Below are 22,285 nucleotides of genomic sequence, written 5' to 3'. Positions count from 1 at the left end.
CGCGAAAACCTATGTTGTACATAAGACCCAACAAGACCAGCATTTATAGTAATCTCAGGACTTTGGGACATGCCACCCGCTGATTGGTGATGGCCTGTACTATGGACATACGCTTAACTGCACTCTTTTTAGCACTCTTTTTAGCAACACCCCTCTCAGATTGCCAATGACATGACAATTGGAAACAGTATCAAAAATATCACTCTATACCAAACTGCTCTGTGTCTGTATACAATCCCAGCTGCCCATTTGATACCTCTCTAACCCTTTCCAGACAAGTAGCACCATTAAATTCTCAGCAGTTTACGCAACCAAGTCCTCAACGCAGCCAAACCCTTCGCCCGGGCAGTCATTGGTTCGAAGACAATTGTACCATCCTCTTTACAGGCACCACCTCCTGGAAATATTAAATTGCAAATTAAAGCCTTTAGTGCCTCCCTGAATATCCCAAAACGAGAACACAACTCCAATACCATAATGGAAGCTCACTGGCTCCCCAACCAGGAACGTATCCACTTCAACACATTGCTCAAAAGTGCCTCCCTAATAAAGCACCTCCTGACCTCGCACAAAGAATCAACACGCCCACTCCGAGTTTGATGCGGGAAATACATTGGAGTAACAGGGCCTCCTTGTCCTGTACTTTTATCATCTGTGTTCTGCACTGGAGTCCATGTGGGACTCCTGGTAGTGCAGCACTCTTTTTGGTTATGGTGAATAGACCCTTGGGGGACCCATGAATGGGATTAGAACCCTGTACAACTGTGTATGTTTTTGGGCACCTGTGTGGCCCACAGAGCAGGGTATGGGCTGGTGGCAGCTCCATGCTGAATTTGACAGGTGCCGAGTATCCTCAATTTGGGGATACCAAGGCCCTGCCATGGGAATCGGTTGATTCCTGATAGGATATAAGATGGCCTCTTGCTTTCTATTGCCTGTTACCTTGTTTTACCAAGTCCTGGGAAGCCCTGACTCTGTCCCTCCCCCTGAATAGCTGTTGGATGGGTGTTCCATATATGGTATTTTGGGGGAAGTACAGGCCAGACTGGCGGGAGCCTTCAAAGTGACTGTATGTTGTGGGTATCCCCTTGGGGCGGGACTTGAGTGAATGGAGCATGTGACCAATACACATTTCATGTTTCGGGTGTGTGACACAATGAATGAGACAGCCCTGCCTGAAACTGGTATGAATGCAGTATGGAGTGCTGAATGGCTGGGTGCTTGTCCCAATCCACATTCCTTGTTGTGAGTATCTGGATGGATAACATTGGTCTGAATGCACCGTGAGCCTGATTGCCTGCCTGCTGAATGCCCTTCTGAATGGTTGGCTGCCTGATCCTGACACATCAGTGTGAATGGGAGACCGAACAGTATATCTGGGGACATCTCACTTAGTGGAATTGTTCAGAAGTTGAAATTTGATGATTACACTCAAAGCCGAGCCAGAAAAATAAATTCTGCTGCTTTCCTTTGACACAATCTGAAAGCTGTTGTGCATTCGAGGACTGATCCGAGAGAGGACCTGGCTAGGAGACCTCTTCCCGAGCTACGAGGGAACCCTGTGCACCGGTTAACCTTCACCATTGCTCCCTGCAAGTCAGCAATTGAAAGGCTGCTGACCGGATATTGGGATTGCTGAGGAATCTGAAGCAAAGCGCCAGGACATTGAGGCCATCGACGACTGCCACCGTTGACGGATAACCTTGTTGACCGTAGCCGCAACACTCCATTTCCTAAAACACTTTGAAATCAAGGGATCCCATGCTGATCACTGTCGACCGCTTTGTGCCGCCGGAGAAAGTCAAGGTTGCCGTTGGGTTTCCTGCCACCTGAAGTCCACAAATATGCCAACAAAGATCCAGAAGCCAGCCATGGTGAGTCCTGATCGGCGACAACCTGACTCCCATGCTTGGCCTACATTCTTCATTGATTCTTTGCGGCAACATGTCAATGAGGGGCACCACATGCCTCATCGTCGCATGACGTCCATGACTGATCGTCGACAAACACCAAAAGGACCGAAGCTGCTGGCTCAAAGACATTGGTCTCCTTTTCTTCAAGGAATCTCGACCATCCATGGCAAGGGGAGTTCACTCAAAAGGATCTGATGAATTCTGCTAAACCAGGTACATTGGGGTAGTAGAACCTTTAAATGTATGGACTGGGCTTGTTGATGCACTTCACTTACAGATCGCCTATGTGGGGGGCATCCCCACACAGAACTGTATCAAGTGGTAGGGACCCAGTATTCTGCCAGTTTTTTAACCCAACTTGTCTTCCCTCTTATGTCTATCGTTGATTCACTTGACTATTAGATTTGTATGCCATTGAGACTGTCGGCGTTGTAATGGAATCAAGAGTAACTGTGGTACCACATAGATATTGTACACATTTATCAATAAAGTATTGCCTGAGCACAAAGTGGTGTGTGTGTGTGTGGCTATTCCTCTGTAGGTGCTTGGGACTACACTGTACTAAAAAGCAGCCTGCATCACCTCCTGAGAGCTTAAACCTTGATTGCTCGTCCAAATTTACCATCTTTGAATCTTGGCTGTGGTGCTCTGCTTCTAATTTATTTGTATTTTATTTATTTGTATAGCGCACCATGGGCAACCGGGCGCATCACTTAGTTACAACATAGGAAAAACAGACAGAACCATAATTAAAAAGTTTACAAGTATAATACAGAATTTACAGGTATGATAATAGCAATGCGAGGACAAGCAGATTATATATATACATGTACAAATTAAGCAGAGCACCCAGAGCTAAATGTCCTGGGCGGCCAGCCAGGTTGTCGTAAGGTGTTTGAATCTCAGGAATGAGGGTCCTGCTCTAAGCTCATTAGGAAGCGTGTTCCAGAGTTTAGTTGCCAAGATAGGGAAGCTAATTCCACCTGATCCTTGGAGATTGAAACGTGGAACCTCAAGGCAGTTTATGAGCCATTCTGCGGGGTCTAATGGAGTTGTGGAGGGCAAATCGGTTAGCCAGGTAGCAGGGCCCTTGGTTATGAAGGCATTTGTGGGTAAGAGCCAGGGTTTTCAGGGAGATACAGTGTGGGACTGAGAGCCAGCGAATATTGCGTCTGGTGTCGGATATGTGTTGGCGCCTGGGAATGTTGAGGGCAGCTCTAATGGCATTGTTTTGGACAATTTGCAACTTGTTTACGTTGCAGCAATTGGTGCCTAGGTACAGTGCATTGCAGTAATCAATCTTGGATAATACAAGAGTTCTAGCCAGGGTGACACAATTGGTTGCGGAGAGGAAAGGGTGACTGGCTGTAATATGCTTGCAGGTATATGCCGCTGCGGAAGAGACTGAGTTAGTTTGTCTGGTCAGGGATAGGGTCGAGTCAATTTAGATCCCTAGGGTTTTTGTGTCCTTGGCGGTTGGGATAATAATACCATCGATGATGAAGGACTTGAACGCAGGGTCGAGTTTGGTAAGTTTTTGTGGCGAACCAAGAATAAGGAGCTCTGTCTTCATCATTAAGACAGAGTCTGTGTTGAGCCATCCATGCCTGGATGACCTGGTAGATGACATTGATAGCGAGGGAGTCAGCCGTGTAGTCACCTGAGATAGGGATTAGTATCTGGGTGTCGTTGGTGTAAGTGACACCCAGATAGTCCAAGATATTGAAGAGCGGTTTGGTGAATACGTTATACAACGTGGGTGAAAAACACGATCCTTGTGGCATGCCACAGGAGACAGGTGGGGCGGCTGCTAGTGGAGAGAACACGCGCATAGATCCTTTTTGTCTAAAAAGGAGCTAATCCAGGTTGTAGCTTTATCGGAGAGGTGTGCAGCTGATTTAAGGTGGTGGCTGAGGATTTCATGATTGACGAGATCAAAGGCCGCCGAAAGGAGTAAGAGCAAGTTTGCCTTTGTCTTTTAGATCTTCAATCTGTATTTTTAAATCTATGAGGGCAGTTTCAGTGCAGTGACCTGGCCGGAATCCAGATTGCCTAGAGTTTGTTAGATGCGAGGTAATCTTGAATTTGTAGATATGCTGCACGGTTTATTTATTTATTTATTTATTTTTTTTTAGTGAAAACGGGACCGTGGTGATTGGCCTGTAGTTTGTGGGTATACTAGCGTCCAGGGTAGGTTTTTTTTCAATAGGGGGATGACCCACGCGTCCTTTAGATTGTCAGGTACGATCCCAGAGCTAAAGGAAGAGGTGATGAGCGTAGTAATGAATGGCGCTAGGTCATGAGCTGCTTCCTTGATTATAGCTGCCGGGCAGAGGTCGCCTTGGCAATTGGTCAGTTTAAGGCTGGTGATGATCTTTTACACTCGGAAATGGAGAGTGGAGAGAAGCTAAAAGGAGTCAGTCTGGGATGGGGTGGTTTAGGGTTGGGTTCTGGGTTGGATTGTAGGCTTGATTGTTTGTTGATTTTAATTTGGAGGGTGGCAATCTTGCCGAGGAGAGCCTCTTGGATTTTGGTACACCAAGTGCTATCTTTGATGCAAGTGTCTGGTGCAGTGACAGGGGTTTCAAGTTCTTTTAGGATTCTAAACAATTCTTTGGTGTTCGATTTGGCTTGTTTGATACGTTTATTGTCTTTTTTAGCCTGGAATATGGCTTCCTTGTAGTTAAGAGTGGACAGGAGGAGGCACGATTTGTTGGCTGCGGATTGGTTGCTTTTCCAATGTGATTCCGCAATTCGTTTTTCTTTGCGCAGGGTTCTGAGCTGGGGTGTGAACCAAGAGTTCAGGTGGGCTCGAGGTTTGGGTTTTCTCAATTTGGATGGGGCAATGACATCTAAGGCTTTTTGCATAACGAGGTTAAAGGTGTCAACCATAGCCGTGGGGTCGGAGCATGAGCGAACCTGGTCATTGAGAGCCGGGAGGAGGAGGGGGAGGAGTCTGTCGCAAGTGATGTCACATTTATTGCGGGTGGCAGTAGCCGGTGCGATGGTAGGAGAGGGGCTGGCAGGTATGGACTGAATGTTAAATGTAATTGAGTTGTGGTTGGTCCATGCATACTGTTGGCTAGAGATGATATGGATAGGACAATTGTGGGAGGCTAGCCAGTCGAGGGTTCTGCCCTTAACGTGGGTAGGTTGGTTGATGATCTGTATCAATCCTGCATCCATAAGCATATTATCAATAGTCATGGCAGCAGTGTCATTGGGATCAGTGAGGCCCAGGTTAAAGTCCCCTAATATCGAGGCTTGGGATTTGGTTTTGGTGTTATGAGTGATGATGTTGGAGAGGTCCTCAGCGAAGGTGGATAGCGGCCCAGGTGGCCGGTAAAGTAGATGGAAGGCGATAGAGTGGTAAGGAGTGACGGCTAGTTTGGCTGTCAGTGCTTCCATAGAGGAAAAGTGATGCACAGAGGAGAGGTGGAAGTTTAGAGCATTCTTATGGATGATGGGAATGCCACCACCTTTGGACTGGTTAGAGATATGATCGTGTCTGATAATGTTGTAACCTGGAGGGATGGCAAGGGAGAGTAGTGGGCCAGAGGCTGTATGAAGCCAAGTTTCGGTGATAGCCATAAAGTCGAGGTCATGGGTAAGAATAAGGTCAGCCACTTCTAGAGCGTGAGTGATCTGACATTGATTAATGCACCCTTAATATTGCTAGTGTTAGGGAAGTTGGGGTGAGGTGATGATGGGTTTTTCAAGTGTGTGGATGCGGTGGAGGTCAGAGGCTGTTAAGATGCACAGAGTGATGGGAGGCGTACGTGAGTCACGAGCAAAGGCTGGCATTTCTCAGTGTCATGGAACATGGTATGTTTGGTGAAGGTCTGGAAGCAAAGTGTTGGAGCCATAAGGCTGGGTTGTTGAGGTAAAGGTTGGTGTGGTGAGCAGTGGACGGCATAGTCATGGTGTTCTAAAGATTGGGGTAGTGGAGGCAGGCGGTGGTGTAATTGGGTGTTGTCCCACCGGTGTGCCGTGTGAGGTAGAGTAGGGTGGGCAGTATTCTTGCAAACCGAGTAGTGAGTGTGGAGGGCATGTAGGCATAATAGTCTAAAAGCAGATGCCTGCCAGATCTACAAAAGGGGTGGTTGAGGTAGAGGTGCTGTTGTAGGAAATTGCACACAATGTTAAACAATAATAACAGTGACCACCGTAGATGCAGTGGCGTGCACAGAAAGTAAGGCAGCAATAACCGCGATAGCCGTGTATTAGAGTACAGATACTTAGATCCCTAGATTCGATTTTAGCAGAGGGAGCCAAAAAGGCAGTTGATTAAGATGCAGAAAGGCACAAGTTCAAATGAATTAGTAAGGAACACATAAATGTGATTTGTCTATGAGGAGAGTGGATAGTAGAGAGGTCTACCAGAATGTAGAGTACATAGGTCCGACTAAAGGTGGCGTAATGTTTTAAGCAACCTTATCGTCCAATGCAATGGCTGGGACACATAGCAGATGCCGGTAAGGTAATAAAGGGAGCAGATTGAGTGGACAAGGTAAGGGGCGCAGGTGGGGTAGGTAAGACAAATATGGATTACTCGCAACCTCATAAGAAACGAGCAGGGGGTATGGCCCTGGGCTCTGGTCAGCTCAGGACAGTCTCTGGACAGTTGTTGGCCTTGCCCTCAGGGCCTTTCCCGGAAGGGCCAGCTTGCGCCTCTCGGCGACTGATGGGTGGAGAAGTAGGGTGGGAGCGCCAATCATCAGCCTTCTCGGGTCAGGTGAAGGAAGCACAGAGGAGGGGAGGTTTCAGAAGGCAGGGGCGGCCATCTTGGAATGGATTCAGCCTCGTGTGCTGTAATGGTGGTCGAGTGGTTGAGACTCAGTCAGGACGGCCACAACTTTACAAAATTTTGCAATGTGCAGCAAACGCAAGCTTTTGAATTGTAGTGCACAAACTAACCAAGAATCCATTTTTAAATGGTTACTGCGCAAAGAATAACCCAGGGAGTCACAATTGCTAGGGCTAGGTGACATACCTTGGTGCAGTCCAGCACAAGGTGCAGCAGCATGGGTCACTGCTCCAGCAGTGGCTAGGAGCTCCTGCTCCAGCACAGACACAGATGCCCATGCTCCTTTTCGTCTGAAACCCATCTGGACCCCTTAGTCGGACAGACTCCTTGTGCCTAAAGTGAGTAGATGTAAAGCGGGTGGCTGCGGGGGGCACGCTCTAGCTTACTATACTACACCAACAAACTCTGCAATTACCCCCTTTCTTGAGGGCTGAGAAATCATTCTGTCTTTCGCGAAACCTCTCCTAACTCCCCTCCCTGACAACTTAGTCAGCTACTCTGGTGACCTCTTACCGCTGTATGCTCAGCATGACCGTATGCAACACTGCCACTTTGTAACCAATGTAACCTTACCTATGTTCCCTGTCTTTCCACTGATGCCATGTCTGACCCTACCTGTACCGGACTTGTACATGCAACAGCACCTCGATGCATCTCGGTTGTAGGTGCACTTTACAAATGAAATAAATAACTAGTTAATGCTGCACCTGAGACCAGCACTCGAAAGGGCCTGCTCCTTTCCCCACCAGAATACCCGCCGCAGCACCGCCACAACCTCACCCCTTGTTGCCATAAATCCTACTGTTCATCCTGCATCCTTACGCCACTGCCGGTCCTGTGTCATCTCTAAAATCTGATTACTATTGCCTTTTGAGCATCGGTACAAAAAGTTCCAGATTAATCCAACCAGTGCCCAAGGCAGGAGCCAACTTTGATCTGCTTGCGCACTCCTGTCTGACTGCAGCGCTGCCCTACACCTCCTTGGTCTTCCGGGCAGAGCCGTAGCCAGGATTTTTTAACAAGTGGGGCCTGAAGCAATGTAATTGGGCACAGAGCAGTGACATCAACATCTGTAAATGCACACACGGCACTGCTGAGTGGTCCTTGCCTGCTCAGGCCCTACCCTGTCTATGCTTCCGCCTCCCGTGGATATACATCTCCCTGACACCACACAACCACAATGCATACTGCGACCAATTGACCTCAGTGTAGACTCTCCACAGGGATGCTTGCTCTTGACCTTGTGTAAGATATATTAATAGCATCCGACAGGCCCAGATTCGATGAGTAGCATGTTTTATAGCACAGTTTAGTAGAATACTAACCTAAAGTATTCATTGAATTTGGTGGTTCCCCTTCTATCCACCTTGGGAGACTGAGGCATTGGTCCTGTTTACTTTGACCTATAGGCTACATTGATTTCTGCACTAGGTATGTGCACATTGTGAACGGCCCTGTGTGCTTAATCTCTTTAATGAACTGGCATTATCAACTCAGCTGAACACGACTACAATACTACTGCATCCCGGTGCTAACCAAAAGCAGTAATTGCATTAAGGGTGGCTTAACAATGGTTCTCTAGTTCATTGGCAATATATTAATCAGCTGCTCCTGTACCCAGTTCTTTTTGGACAAAATACTTGGGTCATCCATTGGTTGGCATAGCGAACATTTTCTGCTGTCAATATGCTGGTGTTAAGTGAAACCCAGCACTGTTGTCAATCCCTTGCGCATTGTCATGCCTTCATGTAAGAATTGACAATAGCTTGTGTAGTTTCAGAACTATAAAGGAGTATAGGCTGCTGGGCAGACTGTAGGCCTAGTAATAAGATACTTGTTTGTCGGGTGCTGCCTCCCTGTGCCTGCTTCACCAGGATTCTAGAGGACCGAAGAATACAGACCAGTGTCTTTCTGAACATATCTGCAACTGTAACGTAACCCCCCCCCGACCCCCCCTTCATGGGACAATCGTCTAGGACTACTACTTTAGTGTAGGGGTGTGTGCATGAGTTGGAGTTTTCTGAAGTCAATGGGATGAGTGTATACGGACAGAGGATATGTATATTTCTGCATTGTACACTGATGAGGTCTTCATTGAGCTCATTGTGAGGTGGTCTCTTTGTATTGGTGTACTAATGGGCCACGCAAGTTGGGGTAGAAGTGCATTGTGACATCTCTGTATCTGAGATAGGAATATATGATTCAAAGCAAGATGAATGCGAGCCTTTTTAGTAACCTGATTTCATGAGACCTGCATAGTGGCGTTTGAGGCTAGCAGTGCATTGTGTGGGACCTGTCTTTCTCCTGGGATAAGTAAAATTGGAGGAGCATTACAAGGTTTTCCGATGTTAGACATTGTAATGGCTGGTACCATGAGGGATTCCACAAAATACCCAAAACGCAGACAAATATCTAATTACTGTACTAATAATTTGTACTGAAATTATACATTGCCTGCAATGGTAAATTCATAGTTGTATATCGGCTCTTTCTTTTTGCAATGCAAGCTCCATTTATCATGTATCTTAAGGCTGTCTATCAAACTTCCTGACAATTGAAACCACTTAGTCCACTGAGCCTCCTTCAGAGTCCATACAAGGAAGTCTGCTCGTTGTTCCTTCCTGATTGCCATGATCAATAAACTTGTGGATTAAAAGAGGATCTTGAAGGATGGACTGATGTTTAGTTCAATGAAATTTTAAAAAACTAGGTTCTTCCTGAGACCTAAACAACATCGATAATTGTCCCAATTTTTTTAAAAAGGGTGACGGGTCGGATCCTGCAAACTATAGACCTGTTGCTCTTTTGGATGCTATGGGAAAGATTTTTGGAGCTTTAATCTTACAGAACTAAACATATGGCGTAAAACGGGCCATTTCAATAAATGGCAATCTGGATTGCGTTAAATCTTTTCATTTATCAATTACATCAAGGGAACGACAAAAGCCCTATCTGTAACTCTCACCTGGCTCCCACGGAGGCGCTGGTCTGGGTTGCTGTGGCCTCTTCAAGCGTGATGCGCAGAATTCGGACCACCGATTGAACTGGACCCCCAAATCTTGCCTGTCTGGCCCGTAGGAATATCCTTCTGAAGATGAGCAAGGGGATTAACTGTCTGCTGAATAATGTGCTTGCTCTCCCCTTTTCCCCCTTCGTTCTCCTGACTTCCTCCAAAACCCCCGGTTTAAGCTCACCTTATGGTTTGGAAGGATGAACTCTCCATCCTGCTTCTGGTGCAGGGGCGCGCGTTCGTCCAGTTACTTCACTGGTTTTAGAATGGCGTTGGCAAATCCACTTGACTTTACTGAGCGATACGCCGTAAGTATGAAGATGCAAAAGTTCAAGTGTGAGCCTCATTTTATGTTGTCTTTTTCTGTCCTTTATTTCAGGTGCAGAACAAAGGCGATGAGTTGAGGGTTTAAATTGCCGGGGTAAATCAGGTGAGTCAGTGATGAGGGCGACCCCTCTAGATGTCTTTATAATTCCCCAGTAACGTCTTTTGTCCTTTCCCCATAGGGGCCGGGGTGCAGTACCTGCCAGAGATGTGGCGCCGAACCGAGATGTGGAATGGTTCACCAAGAATAGCCGGTAAGTAATATGGCTGAAAATCCGGCTTTCCACTTGTGTTCCCTTGCTCACCTTTTGTCTCTTCTTCTCTCCCTTAGGTGCGGTGCAGGGATGTGATGACCGGCACTGAGAGCCGCGATGGAGCCGGGCGGCGTCTCGGGAACAGGTGAGTGAAGCACGGCGCTGCAGCGAGCAACGCGGTGCTTTTAAATGGAAGTCTTCCTTCAGGAATGCTGGCGTGAAGATTCCGGATGCAGGTAAGAAGGTTGAAATAGTTCTTGGTTTTCACCTTTCTCTTCTCTTATTCCCTTACAGGTGTTCCAGGTTTGAGGCGGGCGTGGCTGGAGTCCAGATGCAGGAGCTGACACGGTGAGCGTTCAGCTGCTGGGATGCAGAACAACGCGAAGCACGTGTGGCTGTCTGGGTGTGGCTTAAATAGCCTTGGAAGAAGTTCCAGATGAGTTTTCTTCCACAGCCCCACCCAAGTAACAAAATAGTTCCTTCAGAAAAATAGTCCCTCCTAAGCCTCATTTGGCTTGGTTCTTCATGCAGCATGATCTGCATCAGGTGAGTGTGCAGCATGGTCTGCTTCAGATAAGTGCACCAAACACTTCCCTTTATGAGCCTGGCGCCAGGACTGATGTCCAACATGAGCCTGGCGCCAACGGCGCCAGGACAGAGTCCAAAGAGCCCCTATAAAGGGCCGCTGGGCTTTTACCCGGGGGCGTGATGCCTGCTCCCGGGGGTGCTGGGCCTGGCCTGGTGCTCCGGGGGTAGGCATCATGACACTATCAGGAAGTAGGGTATACTTGGCATCAATTGATCTAGCAAAGCCATTTGACCTTATTGAAAGATCTAAGCTGTGGGAAAAATTAACACTGAAGTGCCCTCATGATCTAAGAAGTCCTGATGGCACTCATACATATACCAGTATAAAAGTAAAGTTAGATAAGTCTTCTTACTAATCCAATTAAAACTACGATGGGCCTTAAACAAGGTTGTACACTGGCACCAACGATGTTTAACCAGTTCTCAGATATTCTAGATGTTTACCAACATTAGAATATTCCCCCGAGAATTGCAGGGAAAGCAGTGGGTCGTCTATTGTATGCCGACGATTTAATATTGCTGGACTAGCCAATCGGGCTGCAAAAACAATTGGACGCCACCTCAAAATATCTTGGAGACAATGGATTGGTTGCCAATGCATCGAAATCAAAAATACTAACATTGGATGGGAAGATCGCCAATAAACTTTCAACAAAGTATGGTATTTGAACAAGGGGAAAAAAAATCCCAGGAGTGTTCAACTTGCTTTACCTGGGGGTTAGCATTAATAACGGCATCATTGAAGGACCCCTTATTGAGGCTAACAGTGAAAATGAGAAACCTAGCTTCCCAGAAGAAATCCTGGTTAAAAAAAATACTGTACGTTTATGCTCCAGCCAATAATTAGACTTTTACAGAATGAAAGCAGTTTTGGTATCGCCTATGGTTCAGAATCTACATTTCTTATCTCTGAAGATCTGTGGCCAAAACTGGAAGGGTTGTTTTGGAGATTGACACTGAATTTGCCAACAGCACTACCAATTTGCATTAATAAGATGACTTCCTGTGAGTGGTTCAATGGAAGGTAGTGGCCTTCTACCGAAAATGCCTCCTAGGAAACTGATGGAGGATTTAAGGCACTAAATGAATCTCTGCTAGATAATTCAAATTCTGTTTTGATAAAGTTGAAGAGATGCTTAAGGATACTAGAAGAGGCTGGAGCGGGTGAAGTCCACCTTCTGAATTATCCTGGAAGAATGAAAAGTGACATTTTTGATCGGGACTGGATATCAACTAGAGAAAAGTGTGAGAACTGAAGTTGTATGGTCAAAGATCTTGTGCCCAAAGCATGAGATGAATTAGCTAAAGATTTCCATGCAACTGACACTGAATTGCTTTTATGAGTCCGCCTGAATTTGATGCCTACAAAAGAGATATTCGAAGTAAGAAGACCATTGGCAGTTAGAAACTATTCCTGTCAACTCTGCAAAAGCGAGAAGTAGGAAGGAGATGGATGTAAAATATTATTCCAAATTTACGACGAGGACAATTGAGGAATGGTATTGCAAGAATTGTTATGAACAATAACATCACAGAAATCACTATTTTCTAAATGCTTATAGCTTGGAAGGTATATTGTAAAATGACACGGCGTTGAATTCTTTTTTTTTTTTCCAAGTTTAACTGAATGATTGAAATACATGTAAATAGCTTAAGGTTTATAATTCTTTTAACCAAATGCAAATAAAAAAAAAATTAAAACAAAAAAAATATCCTTTTTATTGCTAATTTACAATGGGAGGTTGCGGCTTATAAATGTCCCAAATATATTTTTGAACAGAAAAGCATGTAGAATCTTGGTCCTGAGCCTGCATCCTAAATCTTGATTCCTCTATACTAGTGTATTCTTACATTTAATACTTGGAAGTTAAACCAGCTTGGGATTATCCTATTGATGATCTAAAGAGCAGGTGATGATGTGTGGTGACATTGAACCAACAAGGAAAAGCGTAGTCTAGACACTGGTCAAAGTACCGCATTCCTTTCTTGGGAATGGATTTTCTAAGCTCCTGAACTTGATGACATGTGGTCAAGTCGCATGATTGTTTAAGCAGTACGGGTAAGGATGCAGAAGGAGGAGACTGATATACAGGTGTCATAGTTTTGGTTATAGAATTTTGAATGGAAGAAACCTTCCTATTCTTGCTTCTATGCATGGTTTTCTAAGGGTCCCGTCAGAATGTCCACAGTACTGTCAAAATACAAGACCCACTTGAAATGGCTTGGTCGAAGAGAATGACTCCCCTCTCTTGGACATAGGATCAATGTTCTGTTCTCACCATGCACCCTTCCCCCTGGTTGCAGAATTCGTGATTTGCATGTGGTATCCCCAAGAGAATTACTCCCTTCCCTTGGCTTTGGCTTCTCACTAGCCTGGGGAAATGGCCCTTCCACAGGCTTCAAGATTTCCAAAAGACTGATGCAGAGTGTTACAAGATTTTCACTCCAGGGGGAATGGCTCCCTGGCCTTGGCCTTTGATTTGATTGTTCCTTCCTGGATCAATCTCGAGACTTCCTTCTCTTGCATCTTAGACTTCATAGTTCTGTACAACACCAGTGGGAGGGGGTGGAAATTACTCCCTTCCCTCGGTTTCAGCTTTTGGGTTTTCAATCTCAAAGTTCACATAATTGGGGTCCTAGACTCTAACCTCCTGTTATGACCAACTTGGTTCACAAGCATGCCAAGTACTGACCAAGGGATAATTCCCCTCCCCCCCACCACTCCAACACCCCTTTGGTAGTTGCGGTCCCAGACCGGTTTCCCAGTGGTGAGTGGGCAGACTTGGTTTACTTGCCTGCCAAGTACTGCCACGAAGAAAACTTTCTCCTGCTTTTCTTCACTTGGGAATCCTTTTCCTTTAGGGTTTCCAATGTCTCTATCGGGAGGTTTCCTCCTACTACCGGTACTTGGATTCTGTAATTTGGTATTAGAGCCAATATCCTCTCGTATCCCCACCAACTGGCCTGTAGCTTCCTGTTCCTTCTGTGATCTATCTCTTGGGCTCCGGTCACTCCTAGGGTTCGAGTTTTGGGTCGCTCATGGCTTTGTCTGTTCTTGGCACTACAGCAACCCAGGAGGAGTTAGCTCCTTGTGGCCTGCTTGCCTGGGTTGGACCATGTGGTTCATCGCATTCCTTTGATTGGGTTATTGCCTCGCCAGCTTACTTCTCGTTCATGCAACGTCAGACCTTGCCGAGACACTGCTCGTCCTTGCACAGCATCCCAGTCACCAGCCGTTCATCTACCCTGCTCGCAGTTTGTCCTGGGACAGCTTGCCAACAAGGTGTTATCTGGTTTTATGTAGTTCTGAATAAAAACCCTCCTTCACAGGACTAAAATGCTCAAAATTGCTGGCCTAGCACTCCTGTCCCTGCACCTCCTTCATCACAGTATTTGATAAGTATGCCTCCCTTCCTTGTGTCCGTCTCAAATTGACTTGCACAGGTACATTGGAGTAGAGGGGTAGTAGGATATCGAGGTTTCAAGGGTATTGGGTGGTGTGGATCTTAGGAAAGATTGGCCAGTGTGGAAGGGCTTTGTGGGTCTTGACTAGGCCATACCCTAGGTGGTTGACTCACTTCACCCCAGGGGCGCAGGGGGAGGGTTTAGGGGGGGGGGGGAAGTCCCTCCCCATGCAATCCTTCTACTGTTAACCACTGCAGGGGGGAATATCTGGGAGCGGTCTGGCCTCATGGGAAGGGGCTCCCTCTCAGGGAGAAATGATGACACCCAGTGCTTTGTCACATAGGGCTGTTGGTTGAACAAGGAAACCTTGCCCAAAACTTCATCGCAATTCACTCTGGGGGTACAGAGGTCCGTTATTTGCAAGTCTGTGATGAAGTGGCAGATGAAACCTGTTTCTGAATCTTAGTGTGTGCATGTTAAGCAAAGCAATAGACCCAAACCCTTGAATATGGCTCATTGCATTTTCTACCACCCCACTCAAGCTTTTTCTTTCTCCCCTTGATTTCTTTTTCTCCAGATAAACCACCACCCCAACTTGCGAGTCCAATGTTGGTGGCGAACAACCCAACTCTTACCACAGTTGCTCTACAAAAACCTGTCTGTGTCTTTAGTGCAGCAGTTGGTGGCATCCCCTTGGTTAGTCTATATGGCGTGAGGGACTCTGGTAAGTACTACTGCTGCTCATATACATATTGACCATATATCCTTTTATGAACATTTTACTGTCTTTCTCTGGGAACCTTGCTGAGTTTCAAATTAAGGGATTGTATTTTAACGTCTGGCAGATTGTGAATAGAACTCCACTAAGAAGGTGATGTCCAATTGCACCAAATACATCGCAAACAAACTCTATCGACATGCCATTTGTAAATCTGTAAAATATTTACATCCGTGTATCATGCTTGCACAAACTAATCCTGTGAGTAGCTAAATTGCTCCAGCCACCTATGTCTTGGGATGTTCTCCATGTCCCAGCATGGTGCTGTCACATCCATGTCACAGCATATTCCTCCATGTTGCTAGAGTACTGATGCTTTCATCCTAGGAGGATCCAGAACCAGAGCATGGAGTATCGCTAGTCTGACGCTGCTGATAATAGGCTGTGGTCCTCTCTCAAACACTTATCACCTCCAGGCAGGTAATTGTGGTTTAGGTCCCAGTGATTTCAGGGCCATTTTGAAAGGTTGCTGCGCCGTGTATGTGCTTGCCTTAGGGGTATCCAGCATTTTTACTGTAACCTTATCTTTGAGAAGAGTAGCAAATATAGGGGAACAGCTATTATGTATGTGTGGGAGAAATATTGATTTGTTGGGACATTGCTCTTCGTTATCCCGTTTCATGCTATAAAGGGGGAAAACTGATTAAAATTCTGTACCAATTGCATACATGAATGTTTGGTGTTAGTAATACATTCGCCTAATCTTTGTAATGACAGTTTAGTGTTCTACAAAGTAAATACACCCCCATAGTTCACTCCACAGATTTAGTTCCGTTAACCAAATGGCGAGTGAAAAGTAGGAAATTAAATCCATGCAGTCTTCATATGAACCGAAATTTAAGTGACAAAAGTAGAAGACATTGACATTATGGTTACTCGGTCAAAAACTCTACTTAACGTTTTGTTTTTTCGCAAACCTGTGTAGCCCTTCTGTCATTATTCAGCTCTATTTTATTTATTGGAAATTGACCAACAATGGCTGGGGAACAAATGGTAAAGCTTATGCTCCCTAGATCTGTGGGAGGTCTTGCTTATTGCTTGACTGGTGCTGAACTGTGGTGAGCATGAAATGGAAAATTGCAGTATAGTATCCACACGAGGACTGTCTCGGATTAGCGGCTAGTAGCGAAGTGACGATGACTGCAGCCAATGACTGAGAGCCTTGAATCGAGGGACGCTGGAGCTTTCTATGGGGTGCAAGTGAGTGCTGAAAGGATGCCCCTTTCTTCAGGTGAGTGGTATTCCAGAGTCCCAGACTGGTAGGGTCCCCAGATATCCTTGGTTTCGCCACTCCCCTATTAGGGAGAAGTTATGGCAGCAAAACTGGCATTGTGGATCGATGCATGGTAGACGAGGTCCCTTGAGGGTCTAACCTGTGCATCTTGGCAAGATGTGAGGCCCCCAGGAAAGAAACACTATGCTTTAAAGACAGAACATTTTACATCTCGATTCTAGAATAGCAATGGGCCATACACCCCAATTTGGGAAGGGACTGCTAGCTGTCAACTTGTATCTGACTGGCTAGTGGCTGTGACATTGGGGCGGAGAACTTTTTATAAATCCGACTCCAGAGAGTGACTTGCTGCCCAAGATTAGGATGCTGTGTCAGTAGCGGTGCTTTATGTGAAGGATTAGGTGCCTAGAGACCGTTAACAAGTTCCCTGGGTGATTAGCATGTTGGCAACCCCAGAACTGGACTACAGCTGCCTTTGTGGGTCAAGGAGAGGCTAGGTAGAGCTCTCACAGGGAATTGGTAGGTCCCATGGGTACTATTCGCTGATTCCCAATCTTGGGTAAGTTGAATAGGGTCCAAGATTGGTCCACATCCAGTGTGGGACGGGGGGTGGGGCGGTGCAGCTTTACTGAAGGACTGTTTACTGTTGAAGGACTGAATCCAAAGTGCATGTACATATGTTACTGCTAGCACCCCTGCATTATTTGTCTCCTAATGTTTCTATGTTGCAAAAACAAACTCCTTAGTGTGCTTGAATCTTTTTTCGGTCACTAAGTGGAGGCACTAACTTGAAGCACCTGAAGTCAATGTCCATAAAAGCCTCCATATCTGCATGAAACTGAACTTCATTGGAAGGAGCCTGCAACCCGCTCTGCCTTCCTGGCAGACAAAACTGCAGCCAAATTAAGCAGTCCTGTATGCTCAAAGGGCTTCTTGATAAAGGATTCCGGACTCAACACTGAAGTTGACTGAGTAGGTCTGATGGAAATGAAGGTGAAGCAGGTGAATGACTTCATCCTGTAAGGGGGCTACATCAGCCGACAGATAATGTCATTAATCCAGCGTATTGCATTGGCATCAACTCATTCAATGGATTAAAACTGAGACCCTGACCAGCGCAATCGCTTTGTTTCACCTTGTGTGATCCTTCCTGGCTGTACATGTTTGCATGTTGTGCCCTTAAAATTCCTTGAGCGCAAACTAGATTCTCTGGAGGAAAGCTCTCAAGCAGTGAGCTGATGAGCAAGGTTTGAGAATAAATCGCCTTCTCTTGAGACCAAAGGCCTTTCTTAAAGGGAACGTCCAAGAAATTAGTATTTTTAAGTTAAAAAAAAAATATATATCGTGCACAGTGTTCATACTTCATTCATGGCCAACTGCACGCCTCAAGTTCTTGGAAAATCCTAAGGCGAGCATGGAGAAACTTGCTTGGCCTCTCTAGCAACAAGGTGTCCGTGTACCCATCCAAGGATACTTGCATTTTGTCTTTGTTTCTGTGTAAACTGCACTGCCAACTAATGTTCTGAACTACATCGTAACGGAGTTTCCACTTGTGGGGGGCACTGGCAATTCAGGATAAAGACTGTCTGCTTTGTATTAATCTTTGAACATGCACAGCCACTCGAAAGATGCGTTCACAAGTGACCAGTACAACTGCCTCCTGCTTGCTAACGTGAAACGTCAAAGAGTTGGTTTGTGAGAACCTTGCGCATTAGCAGAAAAGTCCTTCTGCCCAAAAAAGATGGATTTCAGCTTCAGCACATTCATGTGGTGATCAAGGATCCTGCACCTGGTGAACTGCAGTGGGCCCTATCCAAATCTTGCTGCATCTGTCTGAACCATCTGAAGGCCACGACTCTGCAAAGCGGCTTGAAGAATGATGGTTTCTTGAGTATACTCAAAAGCTTGGAATACCGCTGGGCAGAATCTCTACAGTTTGTACTAATGATCTCTGGACGCTTTGTCTGTGCCGTTTAAAGGGCACTATGTGTCTGACTCTCGCACAGGCCAAAGGGACTCCATCTTTTCAACTCGGATTGGTCACAATAATTGCATTGAATGTCCACCTTCCACTGTGGAGGCCTTTCACCTCTTGGCGGGAAGTGTTGAACATTGTCCTTGCATCCTCTGCAATGCAGGCAGGTTGGATTTCTTGTTTGTGGAAAGGTTGAACACTTTTGCACACTGCTGGCTAGCTTTGGAAGGGGATCTGATCAATCGTCCATGCAAGGGGTCAAAATAATCTAAACCAGATTTGCACAGCCACTGCAGCTAGGACCTTGATGAACACCGTTTGGGGCTTTGTTAAATGAAAGGCATTTGTACTAAATGTTGACCTCCTATTATGAACCTAAACTTTGTTTTTTGTTGTTTTTGGGGATGGGATGTGAAAAAAAGCAATGCGAGGAAAGAGCAACACTCTTGAGGCTCTAAGATGTTCTGACCATTTAGCAGTTGATCCTGCACTGTGCATGACATTGAGTTGGAAGAAATGAGAAGCTGCTCCTGGTGCCCTTTTTAGTTTATTCTTTACGGTACCAGTCAATCTTTAGTACCATGCGTCATGGCATGCCTTCTCTTCCCTTTTACAGTGCCAGTTTAACCTTAAAGCCTACTAGAAGAAATTGTGCATAAGGCTAGAGTCCTCTTGACTCGGTTTTTATCTGGGGGCATTAAGCCAGAGCCTTGTCAAACAATGGGTGGGTAAGCCTTGTACATGAACTGTGGTCCTAATGGCCCCTTCAGGTTGTTTGATGTTGCAGAAGGAGGCAGCAGTGTCCAATACAGGATGGGTTGGTTGCAGTTGCACCATGCCCTGTAAGCCTAGAGTCCCTGTGTGCATGAAGTTCCAGAATAAAAGCCCTGATTGGTCTTCGAAGTCCATTAATTAGAATGCACCTTTCTGCCTGGCAGAAATGTATTGTCCAGCAACCCTGAGCCCCGTTTGGTAATCTCATTACATTTGAAACATTTTAGTTACTTGGACCGATGTATACAATACGAGTTTTCTATGCCTGTAAGGAAGGCCCAAGACTAAGCCATCTGTAGGTGGGATGGGCAAGGGATTTGGAGTCTGTGCTCAAGGACGCATACCACTTGTTCCTATTTGAAGTTGGCAACATGCAACCATAGGAGTACAATAAAGGTGGTATTAAACTTTCTGTGTATGTGTGTATGTGTATATATATTTTCCTTCCCATAATGTTGAGACTACTCTTGAAATGCAACAATCTAAGGGGACTCATAATAGTTAAACTCTCCCATCAATAATAAAGTAATGCAAGAGCAGGTCACAGCATGCTATGTGTGGAGAAAAGAAAAAAAAACTTGTGGCTTGGAAGGCATAAGCTCTAGAAGGCACTGGTGTGTACCTTGGCACGTGGAGGAAGACTTGCTTACTAGGGTATTACAATTTATAGCTGCAGAATGCAGCTGACCTGCTGCAGCACAGTGTACCCATCAAGTTGTGATGGAGGAGCAGCATCTGGACCAGAGGGAAACCAGTAAAATGTTTTCCAAATTCATACCCAAGAAACCTACTTTTATTTGTACAATAGTAGTAGAGCAGTAAACCCTTTGACTTAGCAGGCATGTACACTTCAACAATGTCAGTTTGAATAGTACGGTAAATATGAGTGCACGGTTTCCCTTTGACCTTACGAATTTAGAAACATTAATATTTAAACCAGTCTATAATTGCATGAATGTTAAACACAATTTTAGTTCTGTAAAGATGGGCCAATTTGCTGCAGTAGTAAACCCATACTGAATGGAGTACTGTGCAACCCAGCTTTATTCAAGGCATTGATCCTCGGTAGAGACAGCATACAATCTGCTCATATGAATGCAGTTCATTGATTAGCATCGCAAACTGCATATATAGGTGTTTGTTCTATGATGGGTTTGTTTTGTGATTGGGTTAAATGTATCTGACTCTTCCTGGGCAGAACCTACATCGGATAATCCTTTCAATACATCACATTGATTGTTGTTGTTCATTAAAGGCTGTGTGACCCAAGGGCTTTCTATTGGTTGTCAATTTGCTCAACAACCTTTTACATCCTGACAGATGTCAAGACAAGAGTGAGACTTGGGGTGGGAGAGAGAAGTTGATGTACTGCTATAATTCCAATTAAAAGTAACTCCTCTTTATTTACCATGCGCTGAGGCCTTCCCTTCTCTTTGTACATGACCAGGGATGATATCTTGCGTCTGTGTGCTGGGGAGTTTGGCAGGTGTCCTTTCTATACTTGTTTTGTTTTAATATCCAGTGTCTTGTCACTTTAACACATGCACATGTTGCAATGTCTTCCTATTTATTGAACGTCAGCAAATTCTAATGTGCATGTTGTGCTCTTTGTAACCACGTAAGACACTTGTCTTGTCTGTTCTCTGTAGAATCTTTTGACAAAGCACCTGGACATCAATGGCTGGCTATGTTCTTAATAATGTAATTAACTGGAGGGGCGGGGAGCGGGGTTGGGGGGAGATGGGATGGGGTGAGCGGGGAGCACTCCTTCACATCCTGGAAACCTTTCCTCACGCCCTACTCCTTCCTGGTGTCCTGAACTTGGCTTTCACTGTGACTGTCTGGGAAGCGTCTAAAATAGATTTGTTTTTGTGAATGAAGCATTATGGAATCTAATGCTTTGCCAATTCTTTAGCCTCCATGTTAGGAAAATGGCAGTACTTTTGCCTTTTCGCCTCCATGTTAGTGACTTAGATTCACGTCTGTGTTGCAATTCACCTTGTACATCAGTTTCCTTGCCTCTGTATGTTGCACACTTATCTGCCCTTCCATGTGGCGAGTTCCTCTCTTGGTATGCCGGAACCTTTGCTACTTACAGCACACTACTTGTACATTCTACAGCCTAGATCAAGTCCCTGCTTGTGTCGCTCAGCCTAACTATGCTTTATAGCCGATGTTTTTATGGTTTCCGCCTTGGCTTGTAGTTTAGCTTTACCCATAGGGCCATGTGGCAGCAGCACCTGTTTATATACTACACTCGCCTCATAATAACAAGTAGGAGCAGGGGTATTAGTTGATACTGGTACATTTATCTCCACCATAACAAACATACATTTTGCATTCATATGCCTTGTTTGAAGATGTATCAGGGTTGTTCTTGTTTGCTATTGTCCTGTTTCGAAGGGTGTTACTGCCCTCCAGATGTCACCACCTCAATTTCTCCCTCTAGGGATGCATATTTTCTGCCAACCCCTTTCCCACCTCCCCTTATGGATACTTTTGTTTCATGCTTCGTTAAACGTTTCTGCTATTAGTTTTCCTTGAACTCCTGCACCTGCCTTTACTTGTATGGCTTTGTCCTGCTTATTTTCTCTGAATTTGGATTTAAACCTTCCACCTCAGTGTTTTCCCATGTATCTCAGCTTCTACCACGACTCTAGGAAATGGCACTTTTCGGACCACCAATGGAGGTGCAACTGGGCCATATGGGATTGCAACATTTCCTGTTCCAAAGTGCACGCTGGAGGCTCCTGACCCCTCCCAGCCTTCCTTCCTGGTCCAATACATCATAAGAGTTGGTGATGATGTGACCTGCTTGAATGACCCAAACTTCAGAGGAATCTGCAACCCACCTCTGTCTAGTGGGACAGCCTACAGGTATTGTGCTTATGAGCTCAAGACTTAACCGCAGCAAAAGAGCACAAATGTGAAAGGACACAAAGATAACTGATAGTAATTGGTAACTGATGGTAAAAATACACACTAATGCTGACGATGTCCGATAAAACGCATGCACACATGTTCTACTCAACTAGTCACTTTTTAGAACCAAGTTTATTCTAACAACTGAAGGCATGGTTGTTTTTTTTTTTTTTCGCTCCATCTCCTGTGATAAAGGATATTTATACTGTGCACCATTAACTGTTCCCTGGGAGCGTCTGAAAAGCAAGAGATTAAGATAAGTTAGTCTGACTGAGCGGGGGAAAAAGTGCAAGAGGGCTGT

At 45.4% G+C, this 22,285-nt stretch overlaps 1 protein-coding gene across 1 annotated transcript in view; it reads left to right on the top strand.

The window, feature by feature from the left end:
• The window catches only part of LOC138526572 (uroplakin-3a-like), an 81,633-nt gene that overhangs the window by 43,261 nt on the left and 16,087 nt on the right, over positions 1 to 22,285 (top strand). The window contains exons 2-3 of the mRNA XM_069637354.1: positions 14,879 to 15,025; positions 21,705 to 21,939. Coding sequence (XP_069493455.1) covers positions 14,879 to 15,025; positions 21,705 to 21,939 — 382 coding nt within the window. The remainder of the gene's footprint in view (positions 1 to 14,878; positions 15,026 to 21,704; positions 21,940 to 22,285) is intronic.

Source organism: Ambystoma mexicanum, chromosome 7p (assembly GCF_040938575.1).
Source record: "Ambystoma mexicanum isolate Mex_15411 chromosome 7p, UKY_AmexF1_1, whole genome shotgun sequence".
Lineage (NCBI taxonomy): Eukaryota > Metazoa > Chordata > Amphibia > Caudata > Ambystomatidae > Ambystoma > Ambystoma mexicanum.
Note: the sequence above shows the minus strand (reverse complement) of the source record. Positions and strands in the feature narration are given on the sequence as shown.